The sequence below is a fragment of the Gouania willdenowi genome, unplaced genomic scaffold (genome assembly GCF_900634775.1).
Source record: "Gouania willdenowi unplaced genomic scaffold, fGouWil2.1 scaffold_6_arrow_ctg1, whole genome shotgun sequence".
Lineage (NCBI taxonomy): Eukaryota > Metazoa > Chordata > Actinopteri > Blenniiformes > Gobiesocidae > Gouania > Gouania willdenowi.
Genome location: NW_021145235.1, coordinates 71,894 through 93,169, shown reverse-complemented (window position 1 = coordinate 93,169; position 21,276 = coordinate 71,894). Strand labels below are relative to the sequence as shown.

Genomic DNA, 21,276 nt, shown 5'->3' with positions numbered 1-21,276 from the left:
ACAAGTGAGCCTGCTCCTGCTGGGTCCTAAAACCCAATGCTGTTTAGGGCACCGACAAGGAATCCTGATGACCAGTGGAGACTACAGGTAACTGCAGGGATGAGTTGTCTTGACACATGAAAATGACAGTCTGAACATAAGAGAAACAAGTCCAAACTATATCCAAAATAAAACAGTGTTTAAGATTCCAAATAAGTGAGCCAGGGGTCAGTTACACATAGTTTACATTAACACTGCTAGTGTTCTATGTTTCTAGTCATAATGTCTTCCTCTAACAGACTGAAGGTCATTTGAAGGTCTTCAGGTAGAACATAAACAAAGCTCATTATGGTTTCTCTTTTAGTTCTGTGGCCTTGTTTCATAGAAAACATCTGTTTGTTCATTAGCTCTGATTGATTTAAGATAAATGGACATTAGTGTTTGTCTGGGGCACATGTGGCAAACTCAAGGTCCGGGGGCCAAATCTGGCCCTTTGGAGCATCTAATTGTAGCATCTAATTCATTCCACCATTATGATCTATAGATGCTTTTATATAGTTTTCTATGTAAATGAACACCACAGTGTATCGTATGGTTTATTTAATTGTTTCTATGATAATGTTATAGTCAATGATTTTTGATCGGGCAGTTGATGATTGACTATTGTCTAAAGTCTACACTGTGTGTGTGTGTGTGTGTGTGTGTGTGTGTGTGTGTGTGTGTGTGTGTGTGTGTGTGTGTGTGTGTGTGTGTGTGTGTGTGTGTGTGTGTGTGTGTGTGTGTGTGTGTTTTCAAGGACCAGGAAGAAGCTCACATCTGGACCTGGACCTGGACCCAGCTGTGTGTCCTTTAGAAGTGACCGGTCCATGGGCAGACCCATGGACTTCAAAGATGGTCCATCTATTGACCCACAGTGAGTCCACATAAAGAAGGTTGCTGGTTGTCTTCCTGGTGGTCCAGGGGCCTCATTTATTGATCCGTTCATAGAACTGGTTCTAAATACGTTCAGACCAATGAAATGTAGAATGTGCACCAGTACAAAAAGAATCAGTATTTATGAAGCGTGTGGACAGAGGTCGTACACACAGCAGTGTTGATTCATCTCTCAGTCCATGTGGACTAAAGTGTTAATCACTTTTCTTTGTTTTCACACTAAATACAGTCACCAACTATTTCCTCAGTCACTAGTTATTATTATTAACTATACATTATTATAATTAGTTCACCACCTGATAAACACTAAACTTTTACAGCACATTTTTCAAACACTAACACACTTTAGGACCAATGCTTGTTAACAATATAAAATAAACTGTATTAATCTCTGATCAATGAATGGATCATATACTGTGTGGTAAACAGAGGAGATAAACACGTATATTTATATAAACATATTATTACTGATGGTTTAAACACATGGAGACTGTGATCATCTCAATAAAAAGTACAGGATACTTTACAGTTTTTTATTGATAACAATCATTGGTGGAAAGTGAAGTCACATGATCTAAACTCTAACACATGTCCATCTGTCCAAAGCACAAATGTTGTTAATTACTGTAAATGACTGATTTAGTCTTTATTACATCATATATAATCATTTAGAACCATCACAGATCTTATTTTATAATCAAACCTGACATAAATCATTCAAAGTTAAAGATCAGATGTATTTAATGTAATGATCTTTGTTGTTAGTATTGTGTAGTTCAGTGCGTGTTTCCATGGTAACACTATGTGTTAGTGTTGTGGTTCAATGAGCTTCTGTTGAGACGTGTATGAAGTGTTTAGTTGATGATGAGATTAACTGTTGATCTGAGATCATGATGGACATGTGTTAGAGTTTAGATCATGTGACTTCACTTTCTACCAATAATTGTTAGCAATAAGACACGCCTCCAGTTAACCATATATGGTAGCAGCATCACTTTAAGAATGAGTGAACAGTGGATTCTGACACGACCAAAGCTCTGTGTGCGTGCGTGCGTGTACTGGTTCTACATATTTTCTACAGTGAAGTAATGAGGGTGTGTTAGAGTCCCAACATGTGACCAAACAAAAGGTAAAAACTACTCATGTTGGTGGTTAAAGTTACCAGCAAATGGTTTATCAGGTTATCAGTTTAGTTGTGTTTAAAAGCAATTTGTATGTATATGACATGTACATCATATTAATATGAAACTATTTTATATTTATGACACAAATGTCATCAAATACATTTAGAGTGGCAATATATAGTGGTTAGCACGTCCGCCTCACAGCAAGAAGGTTCTGGGTTCAAGCCCTGGGGTGGACACCTGGGTCCTTTCTGTGTAGAGTTTGCATGTTCTTCCTGTGCTGCGTGGGTTTCCTCCAGGTACTCAGGCTTCCTCCCACAATCCAAAAACATGACTGTAAGGTTGATTGGAGTCTCTAAATTGGATGAAAATGGATGGATGGATGTACATATTATATATTAATGCTGTCCTAGGTAAAATATTTGTTCTTCTTTCTTTATACTTACTAACGATATATGATTTAAAAAGCTTTTTAAACTGGTTTATGTTGGTGCTTTGTTTTATTTCATCCTTTAGACAGTTCCATAATTTAACCCCTGATAATGTTATACTCATCTTTTTCAATGTTGTTCTAGCATATTGTATGTTTACATGTAGTTTTACTCTTAAATTATATTCTCCTTCTCTCTCTAAAAATATTTTCTCAACCCTTTTGGAAGTAAACCTTTACTTGTTTTATAAATCATTTGGACAGTTTAGAGTTTGATGAGATCTGGAGTTTTAAATCTGGTGTTTTTAACAATAATCCATGTGTGTTCTTTGTATCCTGTGTTATGTATCAGTCTGATGGATCTTTTTACATTGTGAATAACGGTTGGATGTTCGTCATGTATGTATTTCCTCAAACTTCAAGATAGTAAATTAAATATGGTAAAACAAGTGTATAATAGAGTGTGCAATGCATTTTTTTTTTTTATTAAGAATGAGCCTTGTTTTGCCCAGAACAGCAATAGAAATACTGTGTGACTTCTAGTAGATCCTGTGGTCCAAGATCACACCAAAAAATGTGACTTTGTTCACTCTTTCTATGTTAATATTGTCTATATTTACTTTTACATCTTTATTTTTTTTTTTCTGATTTCCAAATAACATAAAATTAGTTTTTTAGGTTTAATGGTAATTTATTAATTTTTTAGTTTACACATCTCCATAGCGACCATCCTCAAGAGCTGCCATCAGTCCACATCAGTACAAAGCATATTGGTATCATCTGCAAATAACACATATTTTAGTTTTTCACTTACTTTACAAATTACATTCATATACATTATGAAAATTTTTTGCCCCAAAACTGACCCCTGTGGTACCCCACATTTAATATTTAAACAACATGATGTGTTCTGTTATATCTATAAAATAACTTTTTATCCAGTCCAAAACATTACATTACATTACCCCTTTTCCTTTTTTCTTATAAGTATATTGTAGTAAACTGTATCAAACGCCTTCTTTAGATCTGAGAACACTCAATACCAGGTTATTTTTTTATTAAATCTGTTAGTGCTTGTGCTGTTGACGGATTATTCCTGAAACCAAACTACCTATATGTTAATAATTCTTTTTTTTTTTTTTTTTACAAAACCATCAAATCTATTTATAAATATGATAAATTGATAAAGTGTTGCCTCGGCTCCTTGTGACAGTGAGACATATAATAATAATAATAATAATAATATATTACATCAAAGACGAAACAGGCAAACACATATGACACCAATCCATGTACTGATTGTTCTTTAGTTATTTAGTTTATTTTTTATTTTTTTTGTTTAAGTATTATGAATTTTGTTTCCAATTTGAGGGTCACTTGGTACCAGCAACAACTGCTGGATTTTAACGGTATTGCACAAGTTACAAGTTTAAATATTACAGATTGCATTTTCCAAAAGTGTTCCAAAAGTCACATGCACAGAGACAGCCAATAGAATGTCCTGGTTTGATGACACACACATACGGATGTTAATACAGACACAGAATAGATTACATACAGACAACTATGTTTACAAATACTTATTATACACTTGAAATACAGACACAGAGATCAAAATAGAGACACACAGATTGGATAAAACACACATAAATAGTTTTGTTGCAAAAATAGCCCCATATCACTGTTCTACCACTAGGTGTTTATATTACATTTAGATTTACTTCTGTTTCTATGTTCACACACAACTTTATCAATAACATATTTTGATTTGAATGATCTGTGCTTATCAACATGTAATAAATGAGGCTTCAGGTTCTTCACACTCACAACTCTGTATGTGTTTGAACCAGAACTGAGCCCAGACTAAGTGGACCTGGACCTGAACCCAGTTGTGTGTCCTTTAGAAGTAACAAGTCCATGGGCAGACCCATTGACTTCAAAGGACGACAATCAACTGACCCACAGTAAGTGAACATAAATAAGGTTGTTTGTTTTCTTCCTGATGGTCCAGGTTCTTCACACTCCACACTGATAAAGCATTTTAAACATGACTCATCAGTTTTGATTGACTATATTTGTTATATGAAGTGGTGTTGATGTAAATTTCAGCAAACAGTGGAAGGTGAAAGAGAAAAGGCTTTGTAGGAATGGTCTCCAGTGTGTAGGTGAGTCTTAGACAGTGTGTGATTTTCAGATTAGTGAAGGATTGAAGCCAAATAAAGCCTCAGTCCAACAGACTTGTTCTCCTGTTCAGTGGAAACTTGCTGAGATGTTCCACACGTGAGCTGAGCTCCAAAGGCTGCTCCACACTCACTGCACTGTGGTTCTGCAGGACATCACCCACTGTTACTGATGTTCACATGATGCTAGCAGAGCTTCCTGTGCTTTCCTCCATCTGCTCCTCAGCATGTCTGAGTGTCTGTGTCTTCTCCACAGCAGCTTGGAGGGTGTGGATGGTTCCTCTGGAGCTGATCCTGACTCCATCTTTACGGTGTGTAGGTCTACAAAGACACTAAACTTGTGATCAAACCACTGTGTACGTACACACACACACACACACACACACACACACACACACACACACACACACACACACACACACACACACACACACACACACACACACACACACACACACACACACACACAGATGATTGCAGCAGGCCTTCACTCATCACCTTTAATGTGTTTGTGTTCCAGCTGCTGGAGGACAACATCATCAGCTTTGTTAAGGCTGAACTCAAACACATGCAGAAGATTGTGGATGGAGATGATCCAGAGTGCTCAGAGAGTCAGATGGAGGGTGAAGATGAGGAGCAGAGGAAGAGCAGGGAGGCCTTTCTGAACATCACACTGTATTTCCTGAAGAGGATGAAGCAGGAGGAGCTGGCTGAGCGTCTGCAGAGCAGTAAGAGCATGTGAACATCTTCACTGTGAGGAACATCACGTGAAGGACACAAAGCTGGCTTTTCTTTTTGAAAACACAATTCAATCAGTCACATTTAATCTGAGGAACCATCCAGACTGAGAACATCACACTCTTTGATCTCCAATGTTCAAACCTGCTCTGACTTCTCCACTCTAACATTAAGTTTGTCTTCATTCAGGAACAAAGGCTCATCGATACCAACGTGAGCTGAAGTCCAAGCTGAAGAAGAAGCTCCAGTGTGTGTCTGAGGGCGTGGCTAAAGCAGGAAGTCCAACCCTCCTGAAGGAGATCTACACAGAGCTCTACATCACAGAGGGAGGGGGTGGAGCGGTCAACCAGGAACATGAGGTCATACAGATAGAAACAGCATCCAGGAGATCAGACACAGCAGAAAGAGCCATCACACGAGAAGAGCTCTTTAAACCCCGTCCTGGAAGACCTCGACCAATCAGGACAGTGATGACAAAGGGCGTGGCTGGCATTGGGAAAACACTTTTAACACACCAGTTCACTGTAGACTGGGCTGAAGACAAAGCCCAGCAGGAGGTCCACTACACATTCCCATTGACCTTCAGAGAGCTGAACGTGCTGAGGGGGAGGAGCTTCAGTTTGGTGGGACTTGTTGATCACTTCTTCTCTGGAAGCAAAGAAGCAGGAATCTGCAGCTTCCAGGACTTCCTGGTTTTGTTCATCTTGGATGGTCTGGATGAGTGTCGGCTCTCTCTGGACTTCCTCAGCACTCAGACCCTGACTGATGTCTCAGAGTCCACCTCAGTGGAGGTTCTGCTGGTAAACCTCATCAGAGGAGAACTGCTTCCATCAGCCCGCCTCTGGATAACCACACGGCCTGCAGCAGCCAATCAGATCCCTCCTGAGTGTGTGGACATGGTGACAGAGGTCAGAGGGTTCACTGACCCTCAGAAGGAGGAGTACTTCAGGAGGAGGTCCACAGATGAGGAGCAGGTCAGCAGGATCATGTCCCACATCAGGACGTGTCGTAGCCTCCACATCATGTGCCACATCCCGCTCTTCTGCTGGATCACTGCTACAGTTCTGGAGGACATGTTGAAGAGCAGAGAGAAGGGAGAGCTGCCCAGGACTCTGACTCAGATCTACAGCCACTATGTGGTCCTTCAGAACAAAGTCAAGATGGTGAAGTTTGATGGAGGAGCTGCCACAGATCAACACTGGAGTCCACAGAGCAGGGAGATGATGGAGTCTCTGGGAAAACTGGCTTTTGAGCAGCTGCAGAAAGGAAAGCTGATCTTCTATGAGAGTGACCTGACAGAGTGTGGCATGGACCTCAGAGCAGCCTCAGTGTGCTCAGGAGTGTTCACACAGGTCTTCATAGAGGAGAGCAGCCTGTACCAGGACAAGGTGTTCACCTTCATCCACCTGAGCCTTCAGGAGTTTCTGGCTGCTCTTCATGTCCATCAGACCTTCATCAGCTCTAAAGTCAACCTGCTGGAACATAAACCACTGAACCTTCCCCATAGTGGAGGTCAGCCTGACTTTAATCTCCATCAGAGCGCTGTGGACGAGGCCTTACGGAGTCCAAATGGACACTTGGACTTGTTCCTCCGCTTCCTGCTGGGTCTTTCACTGCCGACCAATCAGAGGCTCCTACAAGGCCTGCTGACACAAACAGGAAGTGACTCACAGACCAATCAAAGAACAGTTAAATACATCAAGAAGAAGCTGAGTAAGAGGTTGTCCACAGAGAGAAGCATCAACCTGTTCCACTGTCTGAATGAAGTGAATGATCACTCTCTGCTGGAGCAGATCCAACAGTACATGAGATCAGGAAGTCTCTCCACAGAGAAACTGTCTCCTGCTCAGTGGTCAGCTCTGGTCTTCATCTTACTGTCATCACAAGAACATCTGGATGTCTTTGACCTGAAAAGATTCTCTCCTTCAGAGGAAGCTTTTCTGAAGCTGCTCCCAGTGATCAAAGCCTCTAAGAAAGCTGAGTATGTGACTTTGGAAGAACATGTCTTTAATTCTGTCACAGACAAACATCTGTAAGGTTTCTCTGATTCTTCATCAGGTTGAGTTCCTGTCGTCTCTCAGAGAGAAGCTCTGCAGCTCTGTCCTCAGTCCTCAGCTCTCAGTCCTCCAGTGTGAAACATCTGGACCTGAGTAACAATGATCTGCATGATTCAGGAGTGAAGCTGCTGTGTGAAGGACTGAAGAGTCCTCACTGTAAACTGGACTATCTCAGGTGAGTGGATCACATGTTCCATGAACATTGTTCTGTTCCTCGTCTCCACACTTGTTTCCTGAGTTGTGGATGTTTTTCTGAATGCAGTCTGTCAGGTTGTGTCATCACAGAGGTGGGCGGGGCTTCTCTGGCAGCAGCTTTGAGCTCCAACTCCTCCAGTGTGAGAGACCTGGACCTGAGCTACAACCATCCAGGAGACTCAGCAGTGAAGCAGCTCTCTCAGAGACTGAACACTCTGAGGTGAGACACATCACAGCAGCTCATCACATGTTCACATCAATCCCCATCACATGTGTGACAGAGAGCTGTATCAGAGGAATGTGATGAAGGTGTGAGAGGTGGGACACTAAAGGAGGAGGACTGGGACAGGTTAGAGGGATGAAGGACAGAGATAAGAAGGTAGTGAGGAGTGAGGAGAGACTGATGGAGAACTATGAGAAGCTGATGAAGGAATGACAGAGAAGATCAGAGGAGGTGGAACCAATCAGTGAGGATTGTGTTCATACAGAAATATAAATATATCTTATGAAATTATATTTTAATATTTTCTCTGACACAAGTTATCAAGTCAAAAAATGAGGAATGAACCAAAATGTGAAATATTGACCAAAAACTGAAATAAATTATTGCATTTCTAGCTCTGAATGTTAATAACCACTAAAATTAAAACATTGCAATTGTATAATTTAATACCAATCTATGATAAAACCACAGGCTGTCAAAGGTCAAACTACAAGAAGTGCAATCGTATCTTTTTAAGACAGCAATACATGTTTTGTTATTGCAGTTAAATAAATTAATTTATTTTATTGCATAATTGTGACCATCACCAGCCCTCCGTAAGGAAGGGTAAGAAATACTTTATTGGGTGAGGGTGTGGGGGGGGGGGGAAGAGAGATTCAAAGTAGTAAATGTAAAGTGTGGGGAAGAGTTGATTATTTTAAAGTGAGAGTGAAATGTGAAGTTGTAGTTGTGTATATTGTGCTTATTGAGCTTAGGTATAATGGTGGTGGCTGTGGACAAAGGGAAGGAGTGAGTGGTAATACAGGTATTTAGGATCAACGTGTCTAAAGTTAAGCCCACTATGAGTTTTAATCCACAGTCTAAGACATGCCAGTGCATCGTAGACCAATGTATGTGCAAGAACCACTACTGCAAACCCAAACGCTGCCCTGGACCCGAAAATGCAGCCAGGCTAGCAGAAAGAGTGGGGGGCAGGGAGCCCAGACAACCTCCTCATGGATGAGCAGCCCTCCAGACGCCCCTGAGACCCCAAGCCGAGAGGCAGCAACCGCCCCCCACACACACATCCGAGAAAGCACCAAGGAACCGAAGACCCTCCGCCCCGCCATACCCGATTGCACCATCCTGATGTATTTGTACCCATCCATCAACAGAGGAGCCGGGCCGCCACCCGACAGGCCCAAATATGTGATCCTACCCACCTTCCTGTTATGGTGCCTCTCCATTCCCCAATCGAGAGGAACTTCCCTATCCCCTGTGTGAATGTGTGTGTTTTGTAAATGTATGAGGTGCAATTAAAAGAAAGGGGATGGATGGGAGCGGTGCTCCCCATCCAACCTTTGTGTATATATGGGTATGTGGTGCAATAGCTCCGGAGGGTGGAAGTGGTGGTTGCACCCTCTGAGGGGTGGTGTGTTCAGGTGTGATTAACATTGGAGGGATTGGTAGGGTAACTTGAGGTGGGAATGTCGCCCCAGTGCCACTACTCAGTAGCACAGGCGGCGGCCATCTTTGCAGATCATTTGTGACTTTATCCAGCAGCGGATCTAGGTTCAGTTTAATTAATTCATTTAAGTTTGGCGATATATTTAAGCCTAGATATTTAATTGTGTTTGTGGGGGATGGGTATTGTGGGTTTTGGCTTAATGGATTACATTAATTTTTTGTTAAAAGGGAGGATTGACAATTTTGACCAGTTAATGGAATAGTCTGATAGTTTAGAGAAGCTGTTTATTAGTTTAAATACTCCTTCTAATGAGGATGGGGTTCTTCCAAATAGAGTAAAATATCATCTGCATAAAGATTAATTTTGTGTTCTGAGATGGATGAGTGGATTCCTTTAATAACAGATTTTCTGACGAACAGCTGCTGCGAGAGGTTCAACGAATATTGCAAAGAGCAAAGGTGAGAGTGGGCAACCTTGTCTGGTTCCCCTCTGCAGTGTGAAGCTTTGGGATGTTATTTTGTTTGTGGTTACTGAGGCCTTAGGTTTAGAGTATAGGGTGGAGATCCATTGTATGAATGATTCTCCAAAGCCAAATATGCCAAGGACAGCAAGGAGGAATGACCAGTTGACTCTATCGAATGCTTTTTCTGCGTCAAGTGACAAGATTATTGTTTTCTTTTTAGAGTTCTGTGCCATGTTGATCAAATTGAACAGTCTTCTAACATTGTCTGTGGAGTGTCTATTTTTAATTGACTGTACTACTTTCTCTAACCTGGAAGTGAGTGCTTTGGAAATAATTTTTATGTCTGTGTTAATAAGCGAGATGGGACGGTAACTTGAGGGTAACATGAGGTTTTGATTTGATTTAAGTAGTAATTTAATGTTTGCTGTATTCATGTGGCCTCCTACGTAACCTTTATTTTTAATCTCTGTTACTACTCTGAAAAAGAGCGGAGCCAGCATTGACCAGAAATGTTTTAGGAATTCAGCAGGGAACCCATCTGGACCTGGTGCTTTGCCTGTCGACATGCTATCCAAAGCATTTTGTAGTTCTTGTAAGGTTAATGGTGAGTCTAAGGTGGTTTTCTGATCTATGGTGAGCTGTGGTAGGTTTAAGTTATTGAGGAAGGTTTTAATATCTTCAGGGTCAGGGTTTAAGTTAGATGAGTAAAGATTTTGATAATAATCATGAAAAACCTTATTAATGTCCTGAGGTAAGTTTAAAGTTTGACCTGAATTGTCAGAAATTGCTGCTATAAAGGAATTTTCTTTGTTGTGTTTGAGCTGATTTGCTAAATATTTGCCTGATTTATTAATATAATCAAAGTTTTTGTCTAGCAATTGTTGCAAAATAAAAAGTTTTGTATTTTGGAGTTTTCTGAACAAAACTTCTCAGGAATTGTTAACATTAGACTCACTGAACATCTGGAGACACATAACATCCTAGCTGATGAGCAGAATGACTTTAGAAAATGTAGGGCCTGCATTGATCATATTTATGTTTTATCATCTGTGCTGAGGGCCAGGCTGCAAGAGGGAAAACCAACATTTTTCTTTTTGTTGATTTCCAGAAGGTTTTTGACTGGATCAACAGGGATCTTTAATGTATAAATTACTGGATTATGGCATTACTGGTACATTCTATGATGATGTCAAATCACTCTATAAAGCCCCAGTTGCATGTGTGCAAATCAATGGTTTAAAAACTGGTTGGTTCTCCACCACGTTTGGTGTAAAACAAGGAGATGTGTTGTCTTTGTTTACCCTTTATATAAATAATGTGGTAAATGAAATTATGGAAGCTAATCTGGGTATTTGTATAAATAACTGTAATTTAAGTCTTTTACTGTATGCTGATGATATTATTTTTCTGGCAAATTTACATAATATGTTAAATATTTTAAATACATGGTGTAAAAAATGGAGACTGACTCTAAATAAAGATCAAACACAGATCATGTATTTTAGGAAAAATCATGACTTGAGAAGTAATTATAATTTTATATATGGCCTGTCTTAGTTTATACAAGTTCATACAAGTTCCTAGGATTGATCTTTAATGACTTTATGAGTTTTCAAGAGGGAACAAAGTTTTTGGCCGAGTCAGCAGGAAGAGCTTTGGGCTGTGTGAGAACAATGACTATAAAATACAGTTGTCATGTTGACAGTTGTTACTGTTTTATTTTGAGGTTTTGGGTCGACTCTCAACACAGTATCTACTGACAGTTCTTTTGGTTTTATGTGATATGTTTTTATTTGGTTTCACTGTTTGTTTTGTGTGTGCGTGCGTGTTTATGTTGCTTTTTATGTAATATTGTAAATATTTGTATTTAATATTGTCCTTTATTATTGTAATGAAAATGAAGGAGACACCAGTCAGAATAGTTCCTGCAATAAGTCAGGAGCTAATGGAGCTCAATAAAATCAAATGAAATGAAATAAAATAATTTTTATTATTATAATTTTTAACATAAAATACACATTTTAAAATCCCCATATATTTAATGTTTTTATTTGTAAATTTATCACACTCTCTCTCACGTACCCCCTGCAGTACCGTTGTGTACCCCTAGGGGTACGCGTACCCCATTTGAGAAACACTGTAATAAATAAGATTTTAGTTGACTAAATCTGTTACAGATATAATCGACTGAAACATAAAGCATTAGAGTTTATTTATTTTTGAAATATTCAGTTACTGTTGATCAACCTGATATATGATGGTATTAATGTTTGTAAACACAGACAGATTAGATGTGATCAATATGTTTGATCCCATGATCACATGAGTTCTGATTGGATTTCAGCCGAGGTGACCAAATAGTGTAAATATACATATATATATATATATAATAGTGTATAGTTTAGTTTTTATTAGTCAGTGAAGATATAAATATAAGTTGATATAGTTTTTGTTAACATGTATTTTTTATTAAATTATTCATTGTTTAGTTATTGTCACTTTAAAAACTTTAATCAACAAAAACTAAGATAAAATGTTTAGTCGACTAAATGAACAGTATAAAGTGCAAACCTTCATCAAGCTCTGAACCTCCTCTTCACAGATATTATCAGTTATCAATGATCAATGATCCTGCTCATGGTACCATGATCATTACCACTTTAAAGACTTGGAACCACATTTATATCTCATTAATAAACATCCAGTAGGTCAAAATGTATGGACACACTTTAAAAAAAAAGAAAATAAATCAATGAAATACACAATCTGGATCTGATCAGGATGAAACTCAGTGGGATCATTGATTAACCACCCAATATAACTGAGTCATATTTTATACAGATCCATCAATTACAAACCCAGATATGAATTATTATGGTGATGAGAGATAGACATTTTTTATCTTTGAAACTGATCAGAATCAGTTCATTGATCAGGAGTCCCTCTGGCAGCTGAAATCTTTCCTCCTTGGTGGAGGTAATAAAGCAGATGAAGTGTACAGCAAAGGTTTGAATCCTGTCAATAATGTGATGATGATTATTATTATTATTAGTAAATGAATGTCTTTCTCCCACAGAATGAGTTTCTGTGGTCTCTCAGAGAGAAGCTGTGCAGCTCTGTCCTCAGTCCTCAGCTCTCAGTCCTCCAGTGTGAAACATCTGGACCTGAGTAACAATGATCTGCAGGATTCAGGAGTGAAGCTGCTGTGTGAAGGACTGAAGAGTCCTCACTGTAAACTGGACTCTCTCAGGTCAGTGGATCACATGTTCCATCAACATTGTCCTCACTGCATGAAAACTGAGATTATCCACCCTGTGAATGCCTGATAATTCCTGTAAACGCCCAGGATTATCAGCAGTTATCAGCAGTTCACTGAGAAGTCCCCCCACCCCCACTGTGAATGTTTTTCTATAATTAGCATTTCAATGTCTAGCCTGCCTGACTGAAACCAACCAACCATTGGAAGAAAGCACAGACAGTTCAGAAGTAAAATCACCTGTTATTGGACAGAAAGTCCCTCACTCATTGGTCACCGTTGGGATGCATGGTCATATGCCTCTCCCATTTTTATTATAATACAAATAATAATAATTATAATATTATTGATACTAATAATTATTATTGCTAATATTATTTAGTGAGAACATCACAATAACAGTTTATTGAGAATAAGAGACACAGGAGGAACATAATGAAAGTAGAGCTTTATTAATTAAAAATAAAACAAACTTTACACTGTGTCCCTTTGTCTGGGTCACACACTAAAACTTGGCAGCTTCAGGGTCATAAAAAGATGGAGCAGGTCATTTGGGGGTGGTCCATAATGCAGCCTTTTGTGGTGGGTTGCTTGATATTTGGGCTCATTTTCCAGTTTGTTCTGTAGTGTTGAACACAGAGCAGAAAGCTCCAGGCTTCTGAAGGATGGAGACCATAATATATATAATAATAATAATCTGTAACCATGGGTAGCCTTAATGTGTCATTTGTGGCAATGCATGGAGGCTCCTGACTGCTGGTCCATTTAAATTCTAATTTACAAATGACAATTTGCGTACCCCTAGGGGTACCGTACCCCACTTTGGGAACCTAGGTTCTATGTTGTTAACACAACAAAATATTATGTGTGTGTGTGTGTCAGCCGTTTTGTTTTTCCCTCCAAAATGTCACATAATAAACCACAATGTACAAAAATACTAGGAATAGATGAAGCTTTGCTCTGTGCACATGCTCTGTGTAACATCTGTTCTGTTGTCTTTATAAATCTGACCCTCTTCCTCCTCTGTCTGCTGTGAGCTGAACCTTTAATGGCTTCTGTTTGTGTCCAAAGGTCTGGATGACTAAATGTGAAGTTCTTCCAGACTGTCTCATAGTATGTCTTACATGATACTGGGAAAAAGAAAGGCAACAGGCATAAATATGTAAAATAATAACACCACAAACAACAAAACAGATTATTTTCCAGATTAAAGTTACTTACATATAAAGACTCCAGTGTCCACTTTACACATGTCTGGACTTGTAATGAGAGTTTACGTCAAAGTCACAGGTGAAATATGGGACGAGCTCAGTCTGTCACAACAAATAAATAGTGTCAGATACATTTATTTATACTATTTTATATTAAAGTCTTACCCCAGTATGTGTTCATAACACTTTTTTTTCCCCTCTGAGTTGTGTAAAAAAACAATATTTAACTGCAATAAATCATTTTCTCACTCTTTTCTTTCAAGCATCAAATATGTTAGTCTTAAAGTTGTATTGAGCTAATCTAAAGCTAATCAAAATGTATAAATCAAACTACATAGAACAGTAAAACATATTTTAAACACATGCTCATATGAAACAGAAGCTAACAACAGAACATGCTACACATGGCACAGTCTGCTAACTTACTACTGTTCATAAAACTTAACTCTTATCAAACTCAAATATCAAAACTACAATGTCATGAAACTCTTTATTTGTTAGGAACCTATTTCTGACATATAAGCTGTGTTTCTGACTATAAACATACCTGAAAAGAGGAGAAATGATCACAAATGTGATTCAGTCTTTTTCCTCCATCAGGAGGTTAGTAGAATGAGGAAAACAGCACGTGTGGGGGCGGAGACAAAAACAATCGATCCCAGATAGTCTAACTCAGAACACTCAGTGGATCACAGATAAACAACAATAACAATAAAGAGACAAGCAAATCATGTGTATTTAACACTCTTTTAACACTTTTAACTGTCTTTTAACATTTAACTGGTATTTAAATATTTAAACTCATGAAAAATTACAACAAAAAAAAAACCGCAAAAATAAAAAAAAAACAACATAAATACACAATAACTCCAGAAATCATGCATTTTATAGGAAAAATACACAAAGGAACAACAGAAATGCACAAAATGTCTCATAACATAAGACAACAAATATACACAGAATGACAGAAAAACATACACATTTACTATAAAAACTCTTTGTTGTTTCCACATGCATCCCTCGGTCTATTTTTATGAGGCCCCCAAAGTAAACGTACAAAATGGCAGAAAAACAAAAAATAAAAACAAGAATACAGTATAAAAAAAAAGAATTCCACATTACAGGAAAATACCGTAAAAGACAACAAAAACATAGCAAATACTTCAAAAGCTGTACAAAACTACTACAAAAATGAACCAAACAACAACAGTAATACACAAAATAACTCACAGTAAAAACAACAACAAAAAAACACAAAAAGACAAGAAAAACACAAAAAATGACTGCAAACCAATAGTATTAACAAACGGGCAAAATCACAACAGAAATACACAAAAGTGACTTTAAAAAACACAAATTGGCAACACAAGTACAAATTATAACTCCAAAAAAACATACATTTTACAGTAAAATTACACAAAAGGACAAAATAAATGCACAGAATGTCTTTCCTGTGTTAACGCTCAAATTGGTCATTATTCTAAATTCGGACTGGAAGTCACATTTACCTAATTCAGATTTAAATTTAATTCAGAATAAAATGTATTAGGAATTAAGTGTTTACAAGGTCAGTTTGAAGAGGAATTAACTTTTATTCTGCTTTAAAGAGGAATTAAAGCTCCATACAAACATGTTGGCTCTCAGAGACTTGTGTGTCTTTACAGTGGAGACAGTCCTGATTTACATTTATATAGATCACAGTATGGTCATTTACATGTGAAAACCTTACCCAGTCCTAGAAACTGGGGGGAGACTTTCTCATCTTGTGCTGTGAGTTTACGACAATTCCTGGCAGTTATCTGGAGCTGACTGGAACTTCCTGTTTACTCAGAGTTAACGGTAATTTACAGTGACGGAAACTGACGGAAATCCCACTTTTCATGCAGTGCCTGTTCCTCGTCTCCTCACTTGTTTCCTGAGTTGTAGATGTTTTTCTGAATCCAGTCTGTCAGGTTGTGTCATCACAGAGGTGGGCGGGGCTTCTCTGGCAGCAGCTTTGAGCTCCAACTCCTCCAGTGTGAGAGAGCTGGACCTGAGCTACAACCATCCAGGAGACTCAGCAGTGAAGCTGATCTCTCAGACACTGAACACTCTGAGGTGAGACACATCACAGCAGCTCATCACATGTTCACATCAATCCCCATCACATGTGTGACAGAGAGCTGTATCAGAGGAATGTGATGAAAGTGTGAGAGGTGGGACACTAAAGGAGGAGGACTGGGACAGGTTAGAGGGATGAAGGACAGAGATAAGAAGGTAGTGAGGAGTGAGGAGAGGCTGATGGAGAACTATGAGGAGCTGATGAAGGAATGAGAGAGAAGATCAGAGGAGGTGGAACCAATCAGTGAGGATTGTGTTCATACAAAAATATAAATATATCTTGTGAAATTACATTTTAATCTTTTCTCTGACACAAGTTATCAAGTCAAAAAATTAGGGATGAACCGAAATGTGAATTATTGACTGAAAACTAAAATAAATTTCCAGCTCTGAATGTTACTAACCACTAAAATTAAAACTGTGCATTTGTATAAATCAAAACTAATGCTTCAAATAATCAATCAATAAAAGGTAGGGTTGGGGATTTTTTTCAAGATACACTTTTTAAATTTTTGGTTGAAATTTTCTTAATGTTCTGACAGAAATGAAGATCTTATGAGCTCTGAAAAAGGAACAAAGAAAATCCATCATGTGTAGCAGCTGTAAACTGTAAACCTGTACAAACGTTGACCAATGAAAAAAGATGGTTTGTTTTTTATTAACCAAAACGCATCATTGGTGACGAACTTAAAACAGAGTTTTTAGTCACGTTTAACATACAGTATATAATGATAAAGTTTAGTGTTTACTTACTGCTGAATGAGACGACGTAGTTTCTACACAATACAAACAAAAAGCTTAGATCCACTTCTGCAGCAGCAGTGCTAATGCATGTGAGTGAGACAGAGCACAGAGGGGAGGGGGGTAAGCTACTTTCAAAATCATGCTAGCTTTAAAAAAAACACCTACGCTGCTTTTAAAATATGAAAATATTTATTTACCACAGACATTCCAACAATGCATAAAATAAAATAATAAAATGTTTAACTTGACCCACTCATAAAATTATTAAAACAGAAATATGTATGTTTTTAAAACATTTTACATTTATTTCAAACTGTAGACTTATGTTACAAATATCATTTTTTAACAATTGTTAGAGTTTTTGAGCTAACTCTGGTGTTCAGTACCTGAGATTTGATACAGAGAGACATAGTCAGTGGTTTTGCTGAATCAATCAATCAGTTTATTAGAGATGAACAGAAAATGAATCAACAAGTCACAACAAGTCAATAGAAGAACACAGCTGTGATCCTCAGGGTCTGCTCACTCCCTGGGCCCCAAACATAGATTTATCAGTGTTTTTATATATTTAGAAATCAAATGATCAGCTCCTTGTAATTAGTTAAAGATGTCATTTACTGGTGATTTAAAGCAATACAAATTATGTTTAAGATTTATTGATTTATTCATTATTATTGATCATTTAGGGGTCTATGGTTTCTGTTTATTTGATTTATTTAGATATATAGAACATGAGTTGTTTAATTTGTATTAAGTTTAATTTTAGAATATAATTATAATTATTTGTTAATGATTTAGACTTTGTGCATTTTGGGTCAAACTGACATTTTAGTGTTAATCTGATTGTCTTGTTTATATCTGATTTGTCTCTTTGTTTACATACATGGTTGTGTTATTTTTAGATTTAGATTAATTTAAAATCAGATGTTCTGAAACTGTTTGTCCTTGTTCTGAAAATGACAGCTAACAAGTTGATCTGAATATATTTTATGAATAGATATATTGAGTATAAAGATATATAATTATAGCATTACACACAAAAAGAAACCATGAATAATAATTCATTCTAACATTTCCTCTCTTCACACTGTTTAACAGTGTGACTATATCAAATTATGAACAAGACAAAATATTTAATTCAGACTATGTTTTAATATGTTATATTAACGTTGTTTGGAAATAATAATATCAGGTTACTTAAAGTAAGCTTGTTAATTTATTTTAAAGTAATTTTTCCTTTAATTTTATTTCAAATTATATTACTATTTTGTTTACCATTGTTAGAGTGGCCCAAAAACTTTTATTTAACTTTATTACATTTATTTAGATCTACTGTTAGACTATGTTTTAATATAAGAAAAAAGTTATAAGTAGAACAGAACAGAATACAAACATGATTTGTGTTTAAATTGAATATACACAGTAAACTTGAAATTAGCCACTTATATTTATCTGTACAAACAATAACTGAATACATGATCATCAAAATCAATCTTATAAAACATCACATGATTACAAAAGGTGTTGTAAGAATTATTCAACACAGATTTTATAATTTCTTTATTACATACAACCACATAGTGTGGTGAGTCTATGATTGCTATGTAGTGTGTGTGTATTTTATTTTAATATCACTTCTCTTTCCATGTGAATGTGAAAACCCACAGCAGGAACCTTAACTGATTGATTGATTGATTCTTATTTCTTAGTGAGGAAAAATACATTCACGGTCCTGCCTGCCCACAGCGACCAGTCAGGAAATGACTTTCAGAAATTATTATCAATCTTTATCAAATTTATATGGAAGCTTTTGAAGCACAAACGACAAAAAATTGATTATGATTTTTTTTTAAATATTTCAAGTTATAATTTCTATCTAATTCTGTCCATGTCTACATATGTATTTATCTATCTGAGGATATAAATACACATAAGGGTTTTAGTTGTGAGATTTTTAGAACATAAAGAGAGGAAAATGACAATATTTTACACAGTTGTAACATAATATTCAAACTGACAGAGATTATTAAAGAAGTGAATAAAAAAGTAAGAAAATAACCCAAAGAACTGAAAAGTAAATCAAATCATTAGAATAAAACAGTAATTAGAACAAAACAGAAATGTAACCAGGTGTTATGTTAATTTATGCCTCTACTAATATTTCTATAGATTACAAGGGAACAGATTTGTGATTGTATTTATGTCTTTATTATCTCTCTAAAGAGTTCTAGTTAAATCTATAGACCACGTACCATGTACAGTTCAGCCCCCCCACCTTTGATTAGACGTTTTAGGTGGTGAGGTTGTTTTTATAACCTCAGGTGATCAGCCACTGTTCTGCATTCTGGGCCAGGGTCTATACAGTATATATGATTCCTCAATATATGAAATAATGTTATCCATGTCTGTTATTAAGATCATTTGTTCATTTACCTTTTAACTAAAAATATGACTTTTATTCAAGCTACAACTGTAAAGTGTTGGGGAGTGTTACATTGTGTATGTACTGTATGTGTGTATGTATATATGTGTGCAAACAGCTATCCTTCTATCACATGATCACTCACTCAAAGACACGCCCTGGTACATTTTTCACTCACAACACGTTTCTCTCAGTTATACATAAAGTGTCATCATCCATCAATCAATCACTCTATGACACGCCCACTGGCACACTCACACTCACAACACGTTTCTCCCATACATACAGCATGACATCATCCTTATTCATTCACCCACACATACGTGTGTGTGTGTGTGTGTGTGTGTGTGTGTGTGTGTGTGTGTGTGTGTGTGTGTGTGTGTGTGTGTGTGTGTGTGTGTGTGTGTGTGTGTGTGTGTGTGTGTGTGTGTGTGTGTGTGTGTGTGTGTGTTGTTTCCATAATTTCTTATTTAATCAATGTTTATGTGTTGTAATTATTCTGTTGTGTAAGTGTTTATTTTCTAGGTCAAACAATGTTATTTTTATATTCTTTCTGTATCAGTTGTGAACAAGTTGTGTTGTGTGTTATCTAATGTTCTTTCTACCAGTTCACTGCAGTTCACACAAGATATAGTTTCATAATCATTCATTTCATTCATGTCAAAAAGAGGAGAAATTCATTTCTGGTTTATCTATTAAAGCTGTTTTAATTTAATATATGTTGATTTGGACATTTCTGATTTAAGATCAGAAAAACATTTGTTTGATATGTGTTTTGTTTCTATGTTTATTATTATTAAATAATGTAATAATGTGAAAGTTGTGACTTTTTTAGGATATTAGTGATTTTAAATGAAATATTCAAAATCAAACTAAAACATAAATATTGTTGTTTCCTATTTTTTTCTTAGTCTTTATATATTTTAGGTTTAAAAATAAAATAATTACTGGTTTATGGAGGAGATATTTTTATGTGAAACATTTCAAATCTAACTTTGAAACAAAGGCTGAACTTTTATTAAAAAGTTTCTCAACCAAAATGTATTTTAGTTTATTTTCCTAATTTGATATTACAATTTAAGTTTTTTAGTTTGTTCAATAATTAGTATTTTATCTTATTTCATTAATGTATTCGTTTTTTAATTAAACATGAGACAAATTACAGAATTATTAGCGTTATCTATAAAACCTTATGGGATTGAACATATAGTTTTGATTTAATGATTTCTAAACTGATGTGTTTCATGTTAACATACACCAACATATTTTAGCAGCATCAGCATTATTGTTTTCTGTGACGTGTCCTTCAGTCTTTACTTGTTTTATCAGGAGGGAATGATTAGAACACTTTAGTTTAGTCTTTTCCCAGCAGCAGAGTTTTTTCAGAGTGTTTCCTTTTGAGGGAGAGTTCATTCTGTATTTGTCCATAGTATCCATAGCAACGGTCATCTACCAATCACTAACAGCCACTGGTAGATGACATGTCCAGATCAGTCAGATCAGATTATTTATTATTATTATTATTTCATATTTCATATTATTATTATTATTATTATTATTATTATTATTATTATTTCGATGTCATGTTTTTGTAGGAAACAGTTTGTTCTTTCTTCTGAGTTTAACATAATCAAAACTATCTGGATGGAGCCATTTTGAGTCTATAAGTTTTTATAATGTGTGTTTGGCTATTTTCAAAAAACAAAGTTGTCCTGATTTTTTATTTTATTTTATTATTACCCAAGAGGTTTTTGGTAAATTGTCATTATAACAA

At 36.6% G+C, this 21,276-nt stretch overlaps 2 protein-coding genes across 2 annotated transcripts in view; one reads left to right on the top strand and one right to left on the bottom strand.

Annotated features, from left to right (window-relative positions):
* Window positions 1–5,313: 5,313 nt before the first annotated feature.
* Window positions 5,314–9,124, top strand: LOC114460794 (protein NLRC3-like; the record flags this gene model as incomplete). Its single annotated transcript, XM_028442680.1, has 4 exons — window positions 5,314–5,374; window positions 5,574–7,365; window positions 7,443–7,616; window positions 8,719–9,124. Coding segments are annotated over 4 exons (2,052 nt in total), but the record flags the coding sequence as incomplete, so codon positions are not given.
* An 8,441-nt stretch (window positions 9,125–17,565) lies between these two features.
* The window catches only part of LOC114460798 (protein NLRC3-like), a 6,343-nt gene continuing 2,632 nt past the window's right edge, over window positions 17,566–21,276 (bottom strand). Inside the window, exon 4 of the mRNA XM_028442683.1 lies at window positions 17,566–17,609. Within this exon, the coding sequence (XP_028298484.1) occupies window positions 17,566–17,609 (44 nt within the window). The remainder of the gene's footprint in view (window positions 17,610–21,276) is intronic.